Source organism: Eschrichtius robustus, chromosome 4 (genome assembly GCF_028021215.1).
Source record: "Eschrichtius robustus isolate mEscRob2 chromosome 4, mEscRob2.pri, whole genome shotgun sequence".
Classification (NCBI taxonomy): Eukaryota; Metazoa; Chordata; class Mammalia; order Artiodactyla; family Eschrichtiidae; genus Eschrichtius; species Eschrichtius robustus.
The window spans coordinates 32,523,540-32,544,909 of NC_090827.1; the positions used below are offsets into that span (position 1 = coordinate 32,523,540).

General features: G+C 38.1%; 1 protein-coding gene across 3 annotated transcripts in view; it reads left to right on the forward strand.

Moving 5' to 3' along the window:
• The first annotated feature begins 13,494 nt into the window (after positions 1–13,494).
• Positions 13,495–21,370, forward strand: part of ELMOD2 (ELMO domain containing 2) — a 28,193-nt gene continuing 20,317 nt past the window's right edge. For 2 of the 3 annotated variants that reach the window (XM_068542533.1, XM_068542535.1), the window contains exons 1-4: positions 13,495–13,602; positions 14,389–14,471; positions 14,735–14,882; positions 16,810–16,838. In XM_068542533.1, coding sequence (XP_068398634.1) covers positions 14,741–14,882; positions 16,810–16,838 — 171 coding nt within the window. In that variant the 5' untranslated portion in view covers positions 13,495–13,602; positions 14,389–14,471; positions 14,735–14,740. The remainder of the gene's footprint in view (positions 13,603–14,388; positions 14,472–14,734; positions 14,883–16,809; positions 16,839–21,370) is intronic. The other variant, XM_068542534.1, reaches the window with a different exon arrangement.

Consider the following 21,370-nt stretch of genomic DNA (forward strand, 5'->3'; position numbering starts at 1 on the left):
AATAGACAAAGCGGTCTTGAAGGAAAAAAATGGAGCTGGAGGAATCAGACTCCCTGACTTCAGACTATACTACAAAGCTACAGTAATCAAGACAATGTGGTACTGGCACAAAAACAGAAATATAGATCAATGGAACAGGATAGAAAGCCCAGAGATAAACCCACGCACCTATGGTCAGCTAATCTATGACAAAGGAGGCAAGGATATACAATGGAGAAAAGACAGTCTCTTCAATAAGTGGTGCTGGAAAACTGGACAGCTACATGTAAAAGAATGAAATTAGAACACTCCCTAACACCATACACAAAAATAAACTCAAAATGGATTCGAGACCTAAATGTAAGACCGGACACTATAAAACTCTTAGAGGAAAACTTAGGAAGAACACTCTTTGACATAAATCACAGCAAGATCTTTTTTGATCCACCTCCTAGAGTAATGGAAATAAAAACAAAAATAAACAAATGGGACCTAATGAAACTTAAAAGCTTTTGCACAGCAAAAGAAACTACAAACAAGACGAAGAGACACCCCTCCGAATGGGAGAAAATATTTGCAAACGAATCAATGGACGAAGGATTAATATCCAAAATATATAAACAGCTCATGCAGCTCAATATTAAAAAAACAAACAAGCCAATCCAAAAGTGGGCAGAAGACCTAAATAGACATTTCTCCAAAGAAGACGTACAGATGGCCAAGAAGCACATGAAAAGCTGCTCAACATCACTAATTATTAGAGAAATGCAAATCACAACTACAATGAGATATCATCTCACACCAGTCAGAATGGCCATCATCAAAAAATCTAGAAACAAATGCTGGAGAGGGTGTGGAGAAAAGGGAACCCTCTTGCACTGTTGGTGGGAATGTAAATTGATACAGCCACTATGGAGAACAGTATGGAGGTTCCTTAAAAAACTAAAAATAGAACTACCATATGACCCAGCAATCCCACTACTGGGCATATACCCAGAGAAAACCATAATTCAAAAAGACACACGCACCCCAATGTTCATTGCAGCACTATTTACAATAGCCAGGACATGGAAGCAACCTAAATGCCCATTGACAGACGAATGGATAAAGAAGATGTGGTACATATATACAATGGAATATCACTCAGCCATAAAAAGGAACGAAATTGGGTCATTAGTAGAGACGTGGATGGGCCTAGAGATTGTCATACAGAGTGAAGTAAATCAGAAAGAGAGAAACAAACATCATATATTAACGCATATATGTGGAACCTAGAAAAATGGTACAGATGAATCGGTTTGCAGAGCAGAAATAGAGACACAGATGTAGAGAACAAACGTATGGACACCAAGGGGGGAAAGTGGCGGGGGGGTGGGGGTGGGGGTGTGCTGAATTGGGAGATTGGGATTGACATGTATACACTGATGTGTATAAAATAGATAACTAATAAGAACCTGCTGTATAAAAAAATTAATTAAATTAAATTTTAAAAAAAAAGATGGCATTTGGGAAAATCTCCTGGGAACAGGGATCCAAGCATATAAGCCAGTGAACTGTGTAGGATTACTATTCACAGCCCCTAGAGGATTGAGTTTGACATGGGAACCAAGCACCCAACCTCCAGGGACGGGAGAGGGGCTGAAGATTGAGTTCAGTCACCAATGGACAATTACTTAATCAACTGTGCCTATGCAATGAAACCTCCATAAAACCCAAAAAGGACAGGGTGAGCAGAGCTTCCAGGCTGGTGAACAGGTAGAGATTCTAGGAGAGTGGTGTGCCTAGGGAGGGGCGTGGAAGCTCCCAGCCCTTTCCCCATGCCTTGACCTATCATCTCTCCCATCTGGCTGTTCCTGAGTCATATCCTTTTATTACAAACTGGTAATCTAGAACGTAAAATTTTTCTCTGAATTCTATGAGCCAGTCTAGCAAATTAATCAAACCCAGGGAGGGGGTCGTTAGACCCTCCGATCTATGCTGGTGGGTAAGAAGCATAGGCGACAACCTGGACTTGTGATTGGGACTTGTGAAGTGTGTGTGTGTGGTGAGAGGGTGTCAGTCTTTTAGGATCTGACGCTACCTCCAGGTGGACAGTGTCAGAACTGAATTGAATTAGAGGTCACCCAGCTGTGTCTGAGAATTGCTTGGTGGAATTGATGGCCAGAACCGTACACATCTCTAGCACCCAAAACCCTTTTTAATTGTTTCCCCTTTACTATTCCTCCTATTTGGACAAAGCACCCATTCACCTAACTGATCCAGCCAGCCCTCCACATCTTTACACTGTATTTTCAGTAATGTTTCAATTACCAGTTCTGGTGTCAATTTAACAACTACTTTATAGATGGTGAGGAATATGATATATCCATATTATGTTAGGATGTGAGGGGCCATTTTTGCACACTGGAATGTAGAATGCATTCTTTGGTCCAAAAAGATATATGATAGGGAACCAAATAGCCTTTGTCAGTGTTTGGGCTTTAGCCCAAGAGAGAATAAATGTCAAACTCAATCCTCTAGGGGCTGTGAATAGTAATCCTACACAGTTCACTGGCTTATATGCTTGGATCCCTGTTCCCAGGAGATTTTCCCAAATGCCATCTTTTTTTTTAAAATTTAATTTAATTAATTTTTTTATACAGCAGGTTCTTATTAGTTATCTATTTTATACACATCAGTGTATACATGTCAATCCCAATCTCCCAATTCAGCACACCCCCACCCCCACCCCCCCGCCACTTTCCCCCCTTGGTGTCCATACGTTTGTTCTCTACATCTGTGTCTCTATTTCTGCTCTGCAAACCGATTCATCTGTACCATTTTTCTAGGTTCCACATATATGCGTTAATATATGATGTTTGTTTCTCTCTTTCTGATTTACTTCACTCTGTATGACAATCTCTAGGCCCATCCACGTCTCTACTAATGACCCAATTTCGTTCCTTTTTATGGCTGAGTGATATTCCATTGTATATATGTACCACATCTTCTTTATCCATTCGTCTGTCAATGGGCATTTAGGTTGCTTCCATGTCCTGGCTATTGTAAATAGTGCTGCAATGAACATTGGGGTGCGTGTGTCTTTTTGAATTATGGTTTTCTCTGGGTATATGCCCAGTAGTGGGATTGCTGGGTCATATGGTAGTTCTATTTTTAGTTTTTTAAGGAACCTCCATACTGTTCTCCATAGTGGCTGTATCAATTTACATTCCCACCAACAGTGCAAGAGGGTTCCCTTTTCTCCACACCCTCTCCAGCATTTGTTTCTAGATTTTTTGATGATGGCCATTCTGACTGGTGTGAGATGATATCTCATTGTAGTTGTGATTTGCATTTCTCTAATAATTAGTGATGTTGAGCAGCTTTTCATGTGCTTCTTGGCCATCTGTACGTCTTCTTTGGAGAAATGTCTATTTAGGTCTTCTGCCCACTTTTGGATTGGCTTGTTTGTTTTTTTAATATTGAGCTGCATGAGCTGTTTATATATTTTGGATATTAATCCTTCGTCCATTGATTCGTTTGCAGATATTTTCTCCCATTCGGAGGGGTGTCTCTTCGTCTTGTTTGTAGTTTCTTTTGCTGTGCAAAAGCTTTTAAGTTTCATTAGGTCCCATTTGTTTATTTTTGTTTTTATTTCCATTACTCTAGGAGGTGGATCAAAAAAGATCTTGCTGTGATTTATGTCAAAGAGTGTTCTTCCTAAGTTTTCCTCTAAGAGTTTTATAGTGTCCGGTCTTACATTTAGGTCTCGAATCCATTTTGAGTTTATTTTTGTGTATGGTGTTAGGGAGTGTTCTAATTTCATTCTTTTACATGTAGCTGTCCAGTTTTCCAGCACCACTTATTGAAGAGACTGTCTTTTCTCCATTGTATATCCTTGCCTCCTTTGTCATAGATTAGCTGACCATAGGTGCGTGGGTTTATCTCTGGGCTTTCTATCCTGTTCCATTGATCTATATTTCTGTTTTTGTGCCAGTACCACATTGTCTTGATTACTGTAGCTTTGTAGTATAGTCTGAAGTCAGGGAGTCTGATTCCTCCAGCTCCATTTTTTTCCTTCAAGACCGCTTTGTCTATTTGGGGTCTTTTGTGTCTCCATACAAATTTTAAGATTTTTTTGTTCTAGTTCTGTGAAAAATGCCATTGGTAATTTGATAGGGATTGCATTGAATCTGTAGATTGCTTTGGGTAGTATAGTCATCTTCACAGTATTGATTCTTCCAATCCAAGAACATGGTATATCCCTCCATCTGTTTGTATCATCTTTAATTTCTTTCATCAGTGTCTTATAGTTTCCTGCATACAGGTCTTTTGTCTCCCTAGGTAGGTTTATTCCTAGGTATTTTATTCTTTTGTTGCAATGGTAAATGGGAGTGTTTCCTTAATTTCTCTTTCAGATTTTTCATCATTAGTGTATAGGAATGCAAGAGATTTCTGTGCATTAATTTTGTATCCCACAACTTTACCAAATTTACTGATTAGCTCTAGTAGTTTTCTGGTGGCATCTTCAGGATTCTCTATGTATAGTATCATGTCATCTGCAAACAGTGACAGTTTTACTTCTTCTTTTCCAATTTGTATTCCTTTTATTTCTTTTTCTTCTCTGATTGCCATGGCTAGGACTTCCAAAACTATGTTGAATAATAGTGGTGAGAGTGGACATCCTTGTCTTGTTCCTGATCTTAGAGGAAATGCTTTCAGTTTTTCACCATTGAGAATGATGTTTTGTTGTTTTTCTTTTTTAATTTTTTTAAGTACATTTTTTAAAAATTAATTAATTAATTAATTTATTTTTGGCTGTGTTGGGTCTTCGCTTCTGTGCGAGGGCTTTCTCTAGTTGTGGCAAGTGGGGGCCACTCTTCATCGCGGTGCGCGGGCCTCTCACTATCGCGGCCTCTCTTGTTGCGGAGCACAGGCTCCAGACGCGCAGGCTCAGTAGTTGTGGCTCACGGGCCCAGTCGCTCCGCGGCATGTGGGATCCTCCCAGACCAGGGCTCGAACCCGTGTCCCCTGCATTGGCAGGCATAGTCTCAACCACTGCGCCACCAGGGAAGCCCCGAGAATGATGTTTGCTGTGGGTTTGTCGTATATGGCCTTTATTATGTTGAGGTAGGTCCCTCTATGCCCACTTTCTGGAGAGTTTTTATCATAAATGGGTGTTGAGTTTTGTCAAAAGCTTTTTCTGCATCTATTGAGATGATCATATAGTTTTTCTTCTTCAATTTGTTAATATGGTGTATCACATTGATTGATTTGCATATATTGAAGAATCCTTGCATCCCTGGAATAAATCCCACTTGATCATAGTGTATGATCCATTTAATGTGTTGTTGGATTCTGTTTGCTAGTATTTTGTTGAGGATTTTTCCCCCTATATTCATGAGTGATATTGGTCTGTAATTTTCTTTTTTTTGTTGTATCTTTGTCTGGTTTTGGTATCAGGGTGATGGTGGCCTCATAGAATGAGTTTGGGAGTGTTCCTTCCTCTGCAATTTTTTGGAAGAGTTTGAGAAGGATGGGTGTTAGCTCTTCTCTAAATGTTTGATAGAATTCACCTGTGAAGCCATCTGGTCCTGGACTTTTGTTTGTTGGAAGATTTTTAATCACAGTTTCAATTTCATTACTTGTGATTGGTCTGTTCATACTTTCTATTTCTTCCTGGTTCAGTCTTGGAAGGTTATACCTTTCTAAGAATTTGTCCATTTCTTCCAGGTTGTCCATTTTATTGGCATAGAGTTGCTTGTAGTAGTCTCTTAGGATGCTTTGTATTTCTGCAGTGTCTGTTGTAACTTCTCCTTTTTCATTTCTAATTGTATTGATTTGAGTCCTCTCCCTCTTGATGAGTCTGGCTAATGGTTTATCAATTTTGTTTATCTTCTCAAAGAACCAGCTTTTAGTTTTATTGATCTTTGCTATTGTTTTCTTTGTTTCTGTTTATTTCTGCTCTGATCTTTATGATTTCTTTCCTTCTACTAACTTTAGGTTTTGTTTATTCTTCTTTCTCTAGTTCCTTTAGGTGTAAGGTTAGATTGTTTATTTGATATGTTTGTTGTTTCTTGAGGTAGGATTGTAGTGCTATAAACTTCCCCCTTAGAACTGCTTTTGCTGCATCCCATAGGTTTTGGATAGTCGTGTTTTCATTGTCATTTGTCTCTAGGTATTTTTTGATTTCCTCTTTGATTTCTTCAGTGATCTCTTGGTTATTTAGTAATGTATTGTCTAGCCTCCATGTGTTTGTGTTTTTTACGTTTTTTCCCCTGTAATTGATTTCTAATCTCATAGCATTGTGGTCAGAAAAGATGCTTGATATGATTTCAATTTTCTTAAATTTACCGAGGCTTGATTTGTGACCCAAGATGTGATCTATCCTGGAGAATGTTCTGTGTGCACTTGAGAAGAAAGTGTAATCTGCTGGTTTTGGATGGAATGTCCTATAAATATCAATTAAATCTATCTGGTCTATTGTGTCATTTAAAGCTTGTGTTTCCTTATTAATTTTCTGTTTGGATGATCTGTCCATTGGTGTAAGTGAGGTGTTAAATTTCCCCACTATTATGGTGTTACTGTCGATTTCCTCTTTTATAGCTGTTAGCAGTTGCCTTGTGTATTGAGGTGCTCCTATGTTGGATACATATGTTTATAATTATTATATCTTCTTCTTGGATTGATCCCTTGATCATTATGTAGTGTCCTTCCTTGTCTCTTGTAATGTTCTTTATTTTAAAGTCTATTTTGTCTGATATGAGTATTGCTACTCCAGCTTTCTTTTGATTTCCATTTGCATGGAATATCTTTTTCCATCCCCTCACTTTCAGTCTGTATGTCCCTAGGCCTGAAGTGGGTCGCTTGTAGACAGCATATATATGAGTCTTGTTTCTTTGTCTATTCAGCCAGTCTGTGTCTTTTGGTTGGGGCATTTAATCCATTTACATTCAAGGTTATTATTGATACGTATGTTCCTATTACCATTTTCTTAATTGTTTTGGGTTTGTTTTGTGGGTCTTTTTCTTCTCTTGTGTTTCCCGCTTAGAGAAGTTTCTTTAGCATTTGTTGTAAAGCTGGTTTGGTGGTGCTGAATTCTCTTAGCTTTTGCTTGTCTGAAAAGCTTTTGACTTCTCCATCGAATGAGATCCTTGCTGGGTAGAGTAATCTTGGTTGTAGGTTTATCTCTTTCATCACTTTAAGTATATCCTGCCACTCCCTTCTGGCCTGCAGAGTTTCTGCTGCAAAATCAGCTGATAACCTTATTGGCTGGAAAATCAGCCAATAACCTTCCTTTTAAAATATTAAAAATTTTAATATTTTTTTTTGAACTTAATTTTTGTTAGTTTGATTAATATGTGTCTTGCTGTGTTTTTCCTAGGGTTTATCCTGTGTGGGACTCTCTGTGCTTCCTGGACTTGGGTGACTATTTCCTTTCCCATTTTAGGGAAGTTTTCAACTATAATCTCTTCAAATATTTTCTCAGACCCTTTCTTTTTCTCTTCTTCTTCTGGGACCCTTATTATTTGAATGTTGGTGCATTTAGTGTTGTCCTGGTGGTCTCTGAGATTGTCCTCAATTCTTTTCACTTTATTCTGCTCCTCCGCAGTTATTTCCACCATTTTGTCTTCCAGCTCACTTATTTGTTCTTCTGCCTCAGTTATTCTGCTATTGATTCCTTCTAGTGTATTTTTTATTTCATTTATTGTGTTGTTCATCTGTTTCTTCTTTTCTTCTTCTAGATCTTTGTTAAACATTTCTTGTATTTTCTCAATCCATGCCTCCACTTTATTTCTGAGATTCTGCATCATCTTTACTATCGTTACTCTGAATTCTTTTTCAGGTAGATTGCCTATTTTCTCTTCATTTATTTGGTCTTGTAAGTTTTTACCTTGCTCCTTCATCTGTGACATATTTTTTTGCCATCTCATTTTTTTTTTTTTTTTAATGAGTGGGATTGTGTTCCTGTCTTACCAGTTGTTTGGCCTGAAGCTTCCAACACTGGGGTTTGTAGGCTATTGGGTAGAGCTGGGTTTTGGTGCTGAGATGAGGAACTCCGTGAGACCTCACTCCGATGAATATTCCCTGGGGTCTGAGGTTCTCTGTTAATCCAGTAGTTTGGACTCAGAGCTCCCACCGCAGGAGCTTCGGCCCGACCCGGGGTTCGTGAACCAAGGTCCCGCAAGCCGCCGGTTCACTTTGGGGTTCCTCCCCTCTCCTTGGGCTTCAGAGTCTCCCACCAGCGGCCATCAGGCACCCTAGTTGTGGGGAGATGCTAACTCCGTGTGTTTCCACACAGCCATCTTGACTCCGCCTCTCATCAGGAACCTTTTGAGTCCCAAAATCCCAGTGGTCGCCACGAGGTGGCAGTGTTATATTTCATTCAAAGCCTCCAATTTGCATGTATTGTGGTGTCAGAAACTTGTATAATTATGTATGAATGTGTGAGAATCGTAGGGTCTCAGCAGCATCCTTGGGCCACTACCCATTACATATTTTTCAAAGCTTGCCAAATATTCCTGTAAGGTGTTGTGTCTCCTTTTTATTGACAGAGTCCTGGAGGGGGAGTAATTTATTGTTTACCATTTATAAAACACCTCTGGTGGCCCAAAGTTATTTTTAGAAATTTCACTGATTTCACTAAGCTCTAAATCTTTTTTATTTAATCTACCATCTTCTTTATTTTCCAAGCATTGTTTTGCTTACCAATGTGTGTGTGTCCTATTTTTTTATTAATTTTTATTGGAGTATAATTGCTTTACAATGTTGTGTTAGTTCGTGCTGTACAGCATAGTGAATCAGTTATACGTATACAGATATCCCTTCATATATACACTACTATGTATAAAATAGGTAACTAATGGGAACCTACTCTATGGCACAGGGAACTCTACTCAATGCTCTGTGGTGACCTAAATGGGAAGGAGGTCTAAAAAATAAGCTTTAAATCTTAACTAGATTGATTCAGCTAGTCATACGTGCCATGACAGCTCTCAAATCTCCTGAGTTTCTCCTTCCAAGGTGGGGAATGATCATAATGTAATCAGTATAATGAATTAATTTTGATGGTGATCATGTCTAAGTCCACTCTCACCAAATTGTAGCAGTGAGCTGGAGAGGTCAGACCTCCTTGGAGAAGGACCATAAATATATTACACATTCCTTCTCATGCACAAGCAAACCGATCTCACTCTGAGAGTGAGATCAAGAAGATAGCATAGCTGAAAAGGGAACCCTCCCACACTGTTGGTGGAAATGTTAATTGGTGCAGCCACTATGCAAAACAGTCTGGAAGTACCTTAAAAAACTAAAAATAGTACCATATGATCCAGCAATTCCACTCCTGGACATATATCCAGAAAAGTCAGGAAAAAAAAGTTACATGCACCCCAATGTTCATAGCAGCACTATTTACAATTATCAAGACATGGAAGTAACCTAAATGTCCAACGACAGAGGAATGGATAAAGAAGATGTGGCACATATAGACAATGGAATATGACTCAGCCATAAAAAAGAATGAACTAATGCCATCTGCAGCAACATGGATGGACCTAGAGATGATCACACTAAGCGAAGTAAATCAGACAGAGAAAGACAAATATCATATGATATCACTTACATGTGGAATCTAAAAAAAAAAATACAAATCAACTTAGTTGCAAAACAGAAACAGACTCACAGACATAGAAGACAAATTTATGTTTACCAAAGGGAAAAGGGGAGGGGGAATAAGTAAGGAGTCTGGGATTAATAGATACATACCACTATATATAAAATAGATAAACAACAAGGATTTACTGTATAGCCCATGGAACCATATTGAATAATAACCTATAATGGAAAAGACTCTGAAGCTGTACACCTGAAACTAACACCATATTGTAAATCAACTATAGTTAAGTAAATTTTAAAAAAAGAAGAAGGTAGCATAGGTGAATCTATCACAAAAGCAGCTTGTTTAGCTTGTTGAACGTTAGCTTGTTGAACGTCTTAGGCAGTTTCTACAGTGCTTGGCAGAACAGACACTAATTTAAGTCATGGTAACTACCTTGTTCAAATCATGATGGCTAACAGTTATTCCCATGGGTCTTTTCTCCTGGGCCACAGAGGATTAATAGAAAGCATTAGTGGAGATTCTGCTCCCATTGTTTCCTAATGCGAGGTGAGATTTCCTGTGTCCTTCCCCAATCTGACACTGCCTGATATTTACTCCAAAGGAAGGTCTGAGCAATTTTCAGGGCTCCCATTTTGTGTGTCTAATTAAAAATCCATAAAGGGCAGACTCTTCTGTCTCTTAAAAGACATTTGGCTTTAAGCTGGTAGTGACAAGGAACTTCATCACATCCACTGTAATTACAGATTCAGATAAAAGGAGGCACTGGGCAATTCTTACTTTCTTATTTCTCCAGCTTCAGCTTCTTCATGATTCTGGTGCTGCCTACCATAACATTTTCATTTGCTCCAAACTTCAATTTTCATACCTTAATATTGCCCTTCCATCCCCCTGATGATATTATGGTACATTTTGCATCATCGTTAGATAATCCCCCAGAGGTTTTCCACTGTCCTCTGCCGCTCGACATAAACTATATCATACAATCTTGGACCTCCTAACGGGTCAATTGACGATTTCTTGACCCTCAAGTTAGTTGTCCTTTTCTACCACAACCCTAATGATGAATTTAAATAACTCCCCTGTGCTAAATCCACCTTATTTCCCTATTTCAGCATCCTTAGCCCTAAACTCATCCAGGCTGGGATAATTGGAACAGATCTGATAGATTAACTTAGGTGAGGCCGACACAGGAGCCTGAATAGTTTTCCCTGCTCCCAACTATTGTTTATGTGCCACCAAACCCTCTGTAGGGAATCTGTCAAAATTCTTGCTTCTTTACTCCCCCTCACCCTTTGTTTTTTAAAAACAATCATATAAATAGTTCTACCTGATTCAATGGTTATTTCCTTTGTTCTGGTTAATATCTTCCCACCAGCCCATTAGCTTAATTTTGCATAGCTTAAATTTTCTTTTCATTGGTAAACCCCGTTACTAGTAGCTGTGAGAACAAATTTGCCTTGGCATTCTGTGTATTTCCTTGTCCTTCCATTAAAAAAAATTATATGGGGAATCCATACACGAGGGGTTCCCCCTAAGCACAGTGTCTAACTTAGTTTCAGGAAAGTGCAACACAAATCATCATAAAACCAGTCAGGGTTGCCACTGCCCATAACATTTTTAATGCTTCCGCAGAAGTAATCCATTTCACTGTTAGTGAAAGGAGTATACAGTTTTCCTTCTCAGTATAAACTCGCTGCATTCCAGACTTCACACACTCCAAAAGAGGGCTTGATATTTTACTTGGGTCCTCCATGGATCAAACCCCAAACACTGTAACAAATTGTTGATTAACAGTCATACCAAACAACTCTTTCCATTAAGCAGTTTCTAAAATCAACAGAGCCTTTGTTGTTTAGTCTGAGAATCCAAGAAAAGCAGAGATTCCTCAGTACTACATAAAAATATAACCAAACTCCATTACACCATAGCCTCTTTCTTCCATGTAGGTGTAACTGATAAGGCCTGGTAGAAGCACACAATTTAGTTCAGAGACCTAAGTAGGTCCCACTTTCTCCTTGAAGCCAGAATTCTAATCTTAGGATCTAACCACCATTTAGCCAGCCACAAAGAAGAAAGCCAATAAAATGAGAAAGATAGAAGGCCAATCTTCCCTGAGGCACAGGACTGGTTTATTGTATCTGCTAGTTATATGCAAATGAATTCGTGGAAGAGAGGAGAGGAAATCATATGCACATGGCATTTTAATAGACAGTGATCCTGCTTCCAGTAAATGCAGTTCAACCAACTTCTCAGGTTCTGACCAAACAGGTGAGCATTCTCCTCTCTTGGAGAAAAACATGGATAGAAGTGGGCCAACAGGCAGCATGGAGACCAGCAGAAGGGTTCCTCTCTGCACCACCACCCCCAGCTGTCAGTGTAGCACACTGAAAAGGTAAAAGGATTTTATAATTGTACTACAGAATTATCTCACTTTCTATTCTATGAAGGTTTTGTGTAATAATAGACACCTGAAATATAGGTTTGTTTCTAGTTCTTAATTTGCCAATTTGGCTGTGTAATTTGCCTTTCTGAATCTTTTTATGTACAACAAAAAATATTCATTGAGATGATCTTTAAGTTCCTTTCAAGATACGAGTCTGTTTTATTATTATAGTATATGTCCAGATTTCATTACCAAGTTAGTTGCTTCTATGGGGCAGGGATGATGGCTTATGCACCCTTCACATGTCTAGCGTTTTACAATTAGCACCTTTTAAAAAAAGTTGGTTGAGGTGTGGAAAAGTGTGTACTGCTTCTTCAGTTTGTGCTAACAAGGGGATGGAGGGGGTATATATATATATTTGCATAGAATGTCCCTGAAGGTACAAACAAGCAACTAATACTAGTTGCTTTCGAGAAACGGGGCTGAGGGACCAGAAGTTGTGCATGGGTGGGTGGAAGTTATTTTTTAGTGTAAACTGTCCTTTGTACTTGTATTTTACTCTCCCCTTGTTCTTTCTCCTCCAGGCATACTGCCCTTCTTGCTATTCCTCCACCTTATGAAGTATGTCTTTGCACTTGCCTTTCTAGTGTCTGGAATACTCTTCCTCCAGATACTCTCACTCCCTTACTTCATTCCGAACACTGGTCAAATGTCACCTTAACACGGAGACTCCCCCGTCTACACTGTATGTAGAAACTCTCCCTCCCTTCCCTAATACCCCTTTAGTACCACTTGACATACTAAATATTTTCATTTATTTAATGTATGACTCCCTCTTAGAACACTGCCTGGTGCATCAACGGCCAATCAACAGATACTTGAATTAATGAATGTACTGTTTGAGGTTGGATTTTTTAAAAAAATCATGTGCATAAGTTACTTTTTCAAGAAAAAACCAGCTAAGGAATAAATGTTCCATGTACTATTAGATGTTTATCATTACAGGACAAAGTCTAAACTTCTTTACTCAACGTACAGGGCTCTCCGTATCTGCCACGTAGTAGCCATGGGCAAGTCATTCAACGTAAATTCTGTTTCCTCATCCATAAAGTGGGACTGTTACTAATTACTTCACAGAATTAAGATTAAATGCAGGTGAAAGCGCTTTTGTAACCTTGGCGGTATGATAGTTACACAAAGCACATCGCTTCTCCCGTGCTTAGAATCTAGGAGTAGTACACCGTTTCAGCTTGCGCAAAAGACCTGAAATTTAAGGCGAGAAAAATCTACGGAGCCGCTCCGCCAAAGACCGATCTTTGGCGCGGGGCGTGCCTCAAGGTAGTGGTTGCCAGGGAAACCGTCGGGCGTCCCTAGAATCCGAGCACGCGCGGCGGGGCAGCCCAGCTTGACATCCTTTCAGAGATAGCGATTGGTGGAGCTCGGGCCAATCGGAGAAGGCGGCGGGGCGGGGCCGGGCAGTGTGCCGGGGAAGGCGTTCCCGCCGCTTCGCTCCCTGACTTCCGGGTCGCGGTGTTTGCAGGGAGCGTACCGCGAGTAGCGTCGTTTCCGTTGCCGGCAGTTTGCAGTCGGGGAAACCGAGGCAGCTCCTGCTCCTCCTAGTTCTTCCCGTTCCCGTGAGGTGGCTGCTGTTTCTTTTCCTCTCGCCTGGTGCAGCTTGGGTGCGGCTGCGCTGAAGGCGCGCGAGCCCCGCGGTGTCCTACGGAAAGTCCCGCAGGGCTGCCGGGCCGGCGGGGCTTTGTGCGAGCGGTTCCCTCCCACTCGCGGGCAGGGCGCGAGCTGGGCTCAGCCAGGCTCCGGGAGGGGGGCTCGGCGGCGCAGCGGCTCCCCGAGGGCTGGGGAGCTCAGGCGCCGTGAGGCTGGCGGTCCCTCCGCTTGGCAGTTCGGCTTCTTTTGTCCTGATGAGCGCGGACCAGATGGATTCATTTTAAAATCACAGTTCAGCCCGTCTCTGTGCACTGATTCTGCACTGACCTGCGGGGATCTCGAATTTGACAGTCCCTCGGGAGATGATCTATCTGTGGGAATGTTTAAGGCAGGAAAGAGATGAGCATTTTTGTTTTTAAGTAACTCCCCCTGACTTTCATTTCCCCGACCCCGCTTCATTTAGGAGCCGAAGATTTTTCTTATGGCATAAAGATTCAGTTTTATCGAGGGTGTAGTCTATTACTCTTCTTAGTATTTCTGCCCTTCACCTGTTGAATGGAAAATCAACAATTAGCCAGGGTGTGATCTACTCCGTGTTCAGTTTGTGTACTTCATTTGTAAGCCATATGTAGTGTTTTTATTTGCTGCCATCACCTGACTGGGGGACAGCTGTAACTGAGATTATCCACAGGGGTTAAGAAGACATTCCTTATACAAACAATTCTGATATATGGTATATTTGATTTAATTGTTTCTTTAGGTGGGGTCCTTTTGTTCTTGAACTGTTGAGCCCTGTTCTCAAAGAATAAGAAATTAAATAGTGAACTGAGAGCTTGAATCTAAGTAAGTCGTTTGATTTTTACAGTTAATTGTTTAAAATGATAAATTAACCATTTGGCCAGCATCATTTAGTTAATCTAAGTGGTATATATTACACCTGGCATTGTTTTCTTAGATGCCTAAACACTACTACAAAATAGACACAATGGAACAACATTATATCTATTAATATAATTTGGGATTTGATGAGTTGGATAAACTAATTTTTTCTCTTTTTCTAAATCCAATTTAAGGCTGTTAAACCTGTCATATATTTCCTTCTCCAGGAAAAAATGTTTATTTCTTTGTGGGAGTTCTTCTATGGGCACTTCTTTCGATTTTGGATGAAATGGCTCTTACGACAGATGACTGGAAAATGTGAATTGCAGCGAATTTTTGATACCTATGTAGGTGCACAAAGGACACACAGGATAGGTAATGTTTTTCGAAAAAGGGTAATTAAAAACGAATAAAAATTTAACTCTGCGTGAATATTTTTCTCAGTACCGATAGTGACAATAGCGCTTGCGTATCACGATCAAGTCACTTAATCTCAGTTTCATGATTTTTGAAATCTCACTTTGAATCCTTCCAGCGCTAAAACTGATTCTATAGAAAAAGAAACTATTATTTAATTCTGCATCTGTGCAAAGAATTACCTTCTCTGGCTCCTGAAATTCATCAGTTTTATCTTAGATTATGGTTGCAGCCTACTTTCTAGAGAAAAATCTCTATTCTATAAGCCCTTTGAAATTTTCACTTCAGTGAAGGAGATCCATTTTTATATTCAGCATCCTTCGATCTTTTAATCTCTTATGCAGTTCATGAAAGAATAATAACAGGTATCTAGTGATCCCTAGGAAAGATTATTAGATTAAAAATCTGCACTGTCCCATACTGTAGCCAATAGCCACATGTGGCTATTGAACACTTGAAATATGATTAGTCTGAATTGAATGTGCAGAACTAGAAAATATACTCTGGATTTCAAAGGCTTTATATGAATGTAAAGGTATCTCATTAATAATTGTTTATATTCATTGTATGTTGAAATGATAATATTTTGGATCTATTGGGTTAAGGTATATTAACATTACTTTTATCTGTTTCTTTTACTCTAATATGGCTACTAGAAAATGTTAAGGTACATATGTGGTTTGCATTTGGGCTTGCATTATATTTCTATTGAACAGTGCTGCTCTAGTACCTTCTAAAATTGATCAGCTTTCAATACTTACTTGAAAATATGGCTTTAAATTAGAACGCAGATGAGTGAGAAATATGATCGAGGTCATTTCTCTTTGGCCAGAGTGAGGCAGACCAGGGATGGGCTGCAATTCATGTTCACTGTGTCAGATGGAAAATCATGACTTAACCACAACGTCTTTTGTGTTGAACAAGTGTGCTTCAACTAAGAAATCCACCCCTGTAAGATTTGAGGAGTGGGTGTTGGTAGCCAAGACAACAGGGGAAGAATGGCGAGTAAGGAGAGAATGAGCCTCAGGGCAGCTAGATGATTGAAGTTTAATTACTTCCCTAGATTTTTCACAACTTTGTAGCTGACTTAAATTATTGCCTGCTCTTTTGATTTGCCCTTTTGACTGCTCTGAGAAGAGCAAAGTACCTCCTGATAAGAACTCTTAGTAGTATTGATTGGTTTTTTATATTATGGGGGAAGAACATCTTAAGACTTTATTTTGCAGCAAGAACATTTTTCTTGAAGTTTTCAAATTGCTGAGAAAAGGAGACTGTTTACTATTTGCCAGAAAAATTTGTTAATAGACCAGTAAAAAACGTTCTTGTGATTCTTGAAGCAGAAAGCAAGAACGAAAAAGCTGTTTTGCTTTTCGTCTGGTTAGAGAATGGTTGTCCAGATAATCTAAAGTCTTCCTTTTTGCCCCTTTGTTGTATGTTTCGTTTGCTAGCTCTTCAAATCTAAACGCTTACTTCATAAGGCTAACACATGAAAAGGTAGTTTAGAGCACTCGCACTGTATTCTTAAGATGAGTCTCACTGTATTCTTAAGATGAGTTTCTGGAACCCAAGCTATTCTGAGGCAGCCGTGGATGAATTTGCAGCAGTTAGTAGACACTTGGGGATCCGCACAGAAACAGATGATTCTGGGGAAGTTAGGTTGGTCTTAACCTCTTTGGCTCGGTATGTGTGTTGGGTTGAGAATTTTGGAATCATACTGTAAGGATAAAATTTTTAAATGTTTGCTGTGTTATTCATGTAGAAATTATATCTTCTGGAACTATTAAAGTAATTTATTACTGGCTTGATATTTATACTATTTGTGTGCGGAGTAATTCACGAACAGCATTTAAGTAATAATATTCTTTTTTTTTTTTTTTCATTTTAGAAAATTCCTTGACATACTCCAAGAATAAGGTAGGATCATATCAAGGTGATAATTCTAGACAACTTAACTAGGGGATACTTTTTCTTTAAAAGAATGCCTCAATTTTAGAGTGAATTATTTTTAATGTCCTACTAGCAGAGTCTTTGCTGTAAAGAGTATTGAGTGAAATTTTCCCACCTTAGAAGGAATATTCTATTTTTTAAAACCTTTTTTCTCTGTGTGTGTGTATGTTTGTGTGCACTACTCGTGCACAAAGAAGGTATTTGAATAATTTTTTCTGTTCTGAGGTTTTGCTTGTTTATTTTACCTCAAAACTTGATAGCTTTTGGGAAAGCAGGGTCTTAGGGGGAAAACTTTCTCATAGACTGTGCCCTTAGGATAGGTTTGGATAGTTATAGAAAATCTGGGTCATGTACCTTTTGATCCAAAATAAGTCATACCTCATACTGTTTATTAGTCAGCTGCTGCTGTGTAACAAACTTATAAAATCTCAGGGCATAGGTTTATTATATAAATGCATTATAAATAAATGCATTATTTATTTCTTGCTCATGTGTCTGTGGGCCAACTGGAAAGGCTCTTCTTCAAGCTGGTGCCAAGTTCAGGTCTGTTGCAGTTGTCTCATTGTGGGACCTAGGTTGAAAAGGTACCTGGGAAATATTCTTCTCACAGTTGATCATTGAACGTCCAGTCACAGAGGTGTATTTTAAGTTTTCTTGTGTCATGTCCATTAATATCCTTAAAGTAAGTTACATGGCCAAGCCCAAGTCAAGGGGTGGAAAAATACATTATGCCCACCATGAGGCCATGTTAGGCATGTGGGTATATAATTCAATTACACAGGAGTGAAAAACAGGGACCAATAATATAGTCTACCACATGCTTCCCTATAGTGTTTTGCAACTTTTTTTCTCTATATATAGATTATTTGGTGTGGCAAAGTTAGAGTATGGAACATGTAGACCATTGTTTGAAATCCTGTGGTAGATCACAGCCAGCATTAAACAACAACAACAACAACAAAAGGAATGGAATAGAAAATAATTAGAAAACAGTGGTCGTAGTAAGGTTAAATATGGTTTCATGAAAATTCACTTTTAGTTATCTGTGTGTGCATCTATATCTGTTTTAGATATCCGTATATATGTTTGTATTTGGTCATGATGTACAATGTGGATCGAGAATATAGGGTCAAAAATTGTTGATTTGCTACTGTCTAGTGATATTGATATGAGTTACTGATTCATGCTGGAAAGAAAATGGGCACTGCTGAATACTGCAAGCATATCTGTTAAGTTTTGGAGAGTGACCTATAAAATAGGTGCTTTACTGATTTAGTTAGTCTTTTATTTATGAGTGGTCAATATGGGAATAACTCATATACGTGAATGAATACCGGGGAGGGGAGAAGAGTCTAGAGTCCTACCCCTTTGTTTAGAATCCTATAAAGTGATTAATATTCTTTTTTTTAAATGAGACTGTAGGGATCTAGAAAGTTAACAAGTTGCTTGTTCTAAAAATTTGTTTATACCTATCCACCCATACAGTTCCATTAATTGAAACTTAGGATGCAATTTCACAAAGTAACAATATCATAAATTGTAGATGAACCTCTGGAGGGGTTCTGGAACTGGGAACTCACTTTCACATCTATCTCTGTAACCATCATTACCAAAATGGATTGTAATGACATTTTTGGTCGTAAAATTTACTAATGGGATTTTATATGTGGTAAAATTACCCCAAACTTAAGTGGGACTGCACACAAGATGATACTTTTTAAGAACTCTAGTGCCTTGGTCAAATCCTTGACCGAAGATTTGAATGGTTGCCATATGTTCAACATTCCACCAGGGTCTTTGGGACTTAAAAAAAAAAAAAAAAGACTGAAATCTAATGTAATTAAAAACAGGCATTTAGAGATGGAAGAGGTAAATGTGGGCTGAAGTGTTTGGAGGCTTTAAGGTAGTGGTTACAAGTTAAAGAAAATAAAATGTTCATTCTTTTATCTCATTTACTGGCAAAGTTCACTTGAAAAGTAAACATTAAAATTCTATTCTTATGATTTTATTGTTTAAAAATATAAATTGCTAATTGTGTTTTGGAGGGCATACTAAAAAGGAATAGTCAACAAATGGGTAGTTAAATACTTACTGAATTAAATCACAGGAGCTTTGCTTTCTTGCGGTTTTAAATCTAAGGTAAACTTGTCAATAAGCTAATGGAGGAAGTCTCATCAGTTTAAATATACAATTTATGGTGTGTATTGTGTCTCATTTGTATATTTCATTTACTTTGTAGAGTGAAATTGAATTCTGATTTTGTGATATTTCTATTAACCCGCTCTACTTTTATATTCCTATGAAAAAAATCTGAGTTCAGATTCTGATTGTATCACTTTCTAGTTGTTTGTGCAAGTTACTCATTTTCTCATTGTCAAAGGAGGTATTAATATCCACATGGTTGTTTCAGGATTAGAAATATTATTATAATGAAAGCAGCCTAAGAGAATACCCAGTACCTGATAGGTATCACTAATATTACGTTAATGATGATGGGATTAAACCAACATACACTACAAAATTTTTAGAAGTTTAAAATATGCATGAAAACCTCTTAGTTATTTAAATACTTAACATTACCAATGATTGCTGTGAATAAAAGTGATTTTAATCTATTAAGGTCAGTTCCCTAAAGCAGTGATAGTGTGGTCCTATTGGGTTGTGAATTGTTCTGTAGTGGAAATTCTTTCCTTGATTGTTAAAAATTGAGTCTCATTTGCTTGTATTTTACATTAGGACCAACCACTTATCAATTATATATTAAGGATTACTAAAACTTTGGGATTTATAAATGAAAATGAAAACCTTTTTAGAACTTGAGGAGTCTAGTTCAGTATTCTGCTAAGAGGTCTGGCTGCTATTCAATGTATGGTAATGTTGCAGAGCTCCACTGTACTTATGCATGTATGGGTATTTGAAAAATTTGAAATTTAGGGAAAGAACACTTTGTCAGTCTAATCGTGTTTTTGATTGGCTGTTGTTTGGTTAGAGCTGCTGTCTTAGCTCTTAAATAGTAATGATAACATAGCTATTGAATGATAAATTAGTTTTATAGCATCAGTTTACTTGTCTGTGCATTGATGGTATAGTAATGCACATTTGCATATTTTTTGGTCTCTAATTTTCCAAAATTAGACTTTAACTACCTAACTTTTAAGTATATAACCACATAGGCATTGTGGTTCAAAAATGAAACATTCACACTCTGTGGTTACACTAACACAAATGTATATATAATTTCCCCAGATTTGCTTGCATGGTGAAACTCACTGTTGATGTTTGTTGGCTATAAATATAATTTGGCTAGTCATATAATTTGTAACTTACCATCAAGGTAGGTGTAATAAAAAAGACTAGATTACTTTTATGTTTATTGAATGTTATTCTGTAATAAAATATGCATAAGCATATATTATTTTCTTACAAAATATATGATAAGTGATTTGTATATGTTGCTTTCTTGTTTATTATCACCTACTTTTTCTTTAGCTCTAAAGTAAACATCATTGGGAAAAGGGTCTTTGGATACTTACATAGTTTTAGGTTAAAAGAGAAAGTTTTAGAATTGCTGACCTAAGAAATTCTTTAAGTCCTGTATATTCCAGTATTGAATATACCTTCATGAGCTCCATGAGAACTTAGACAACGTTGGGATACATGAGAACTTAGAAAATGTAATGGGTTATATTTCTCCTCCATCCAGCTGTTATTTTGTTTTTGATTAGGAACCAAAGATCTACCAAAAGGTTAGAGAATAAGCCAGAGATTGACAGATGGATAAAAAAGCAAGACCCAACTAACTGAATGTTATTTCAAGAAGCATACTCTAAACATAAAGTCACAAACAAATAGAAAGTAAAAGCATATACCGTGCAAACAATAAGCATAACAAAGCTTTTGTGGCTTTCTTTTAGAAAATATAAACCTGGAGTGTTACTGGAGACTAAATCTTTTTTTTTTTTTGGTAATGATAAAATGGCTAATTTATCAAGAAAACATAACAGTATTAAATGTGTATACACTTATTAACAAAGCTGCCAAATACTTGAAGCCAAAATAGACACAGCTAGACAGAGAAATATATGAACCCACAATTGTAGCTGGAAACTTTACTGCATTCTCTCAGTAAATGATAGTACAACAAGAAAAAAAAAATCAGAAGGCTCTATACAATTTGAACATACGATTAACCATCTTGACCTAATTGATATTTATAGAGTGCTACACCCAACAAATGCAAAATACATATTCCCAAGTACACATGGAACAGTCATATAGATATATCATATACTGGTTTCTTTTAAGTCTCAGTAAGTTTCAGAGGACTGAATGCATACAGAGTATGTTTTCTGTCTCCAACAGCATTAAGTTAGAAATAAGAGGACTTCCCTGGTGGTGCAGTGGTTAAGAATCCGCCCGCCAATGCAGGGGACACAGGTTCGGTCTCTGGTCCGGGAAGATCTCACATGCCACGGAGCAGCTAAGCCCGTGTGCCACAA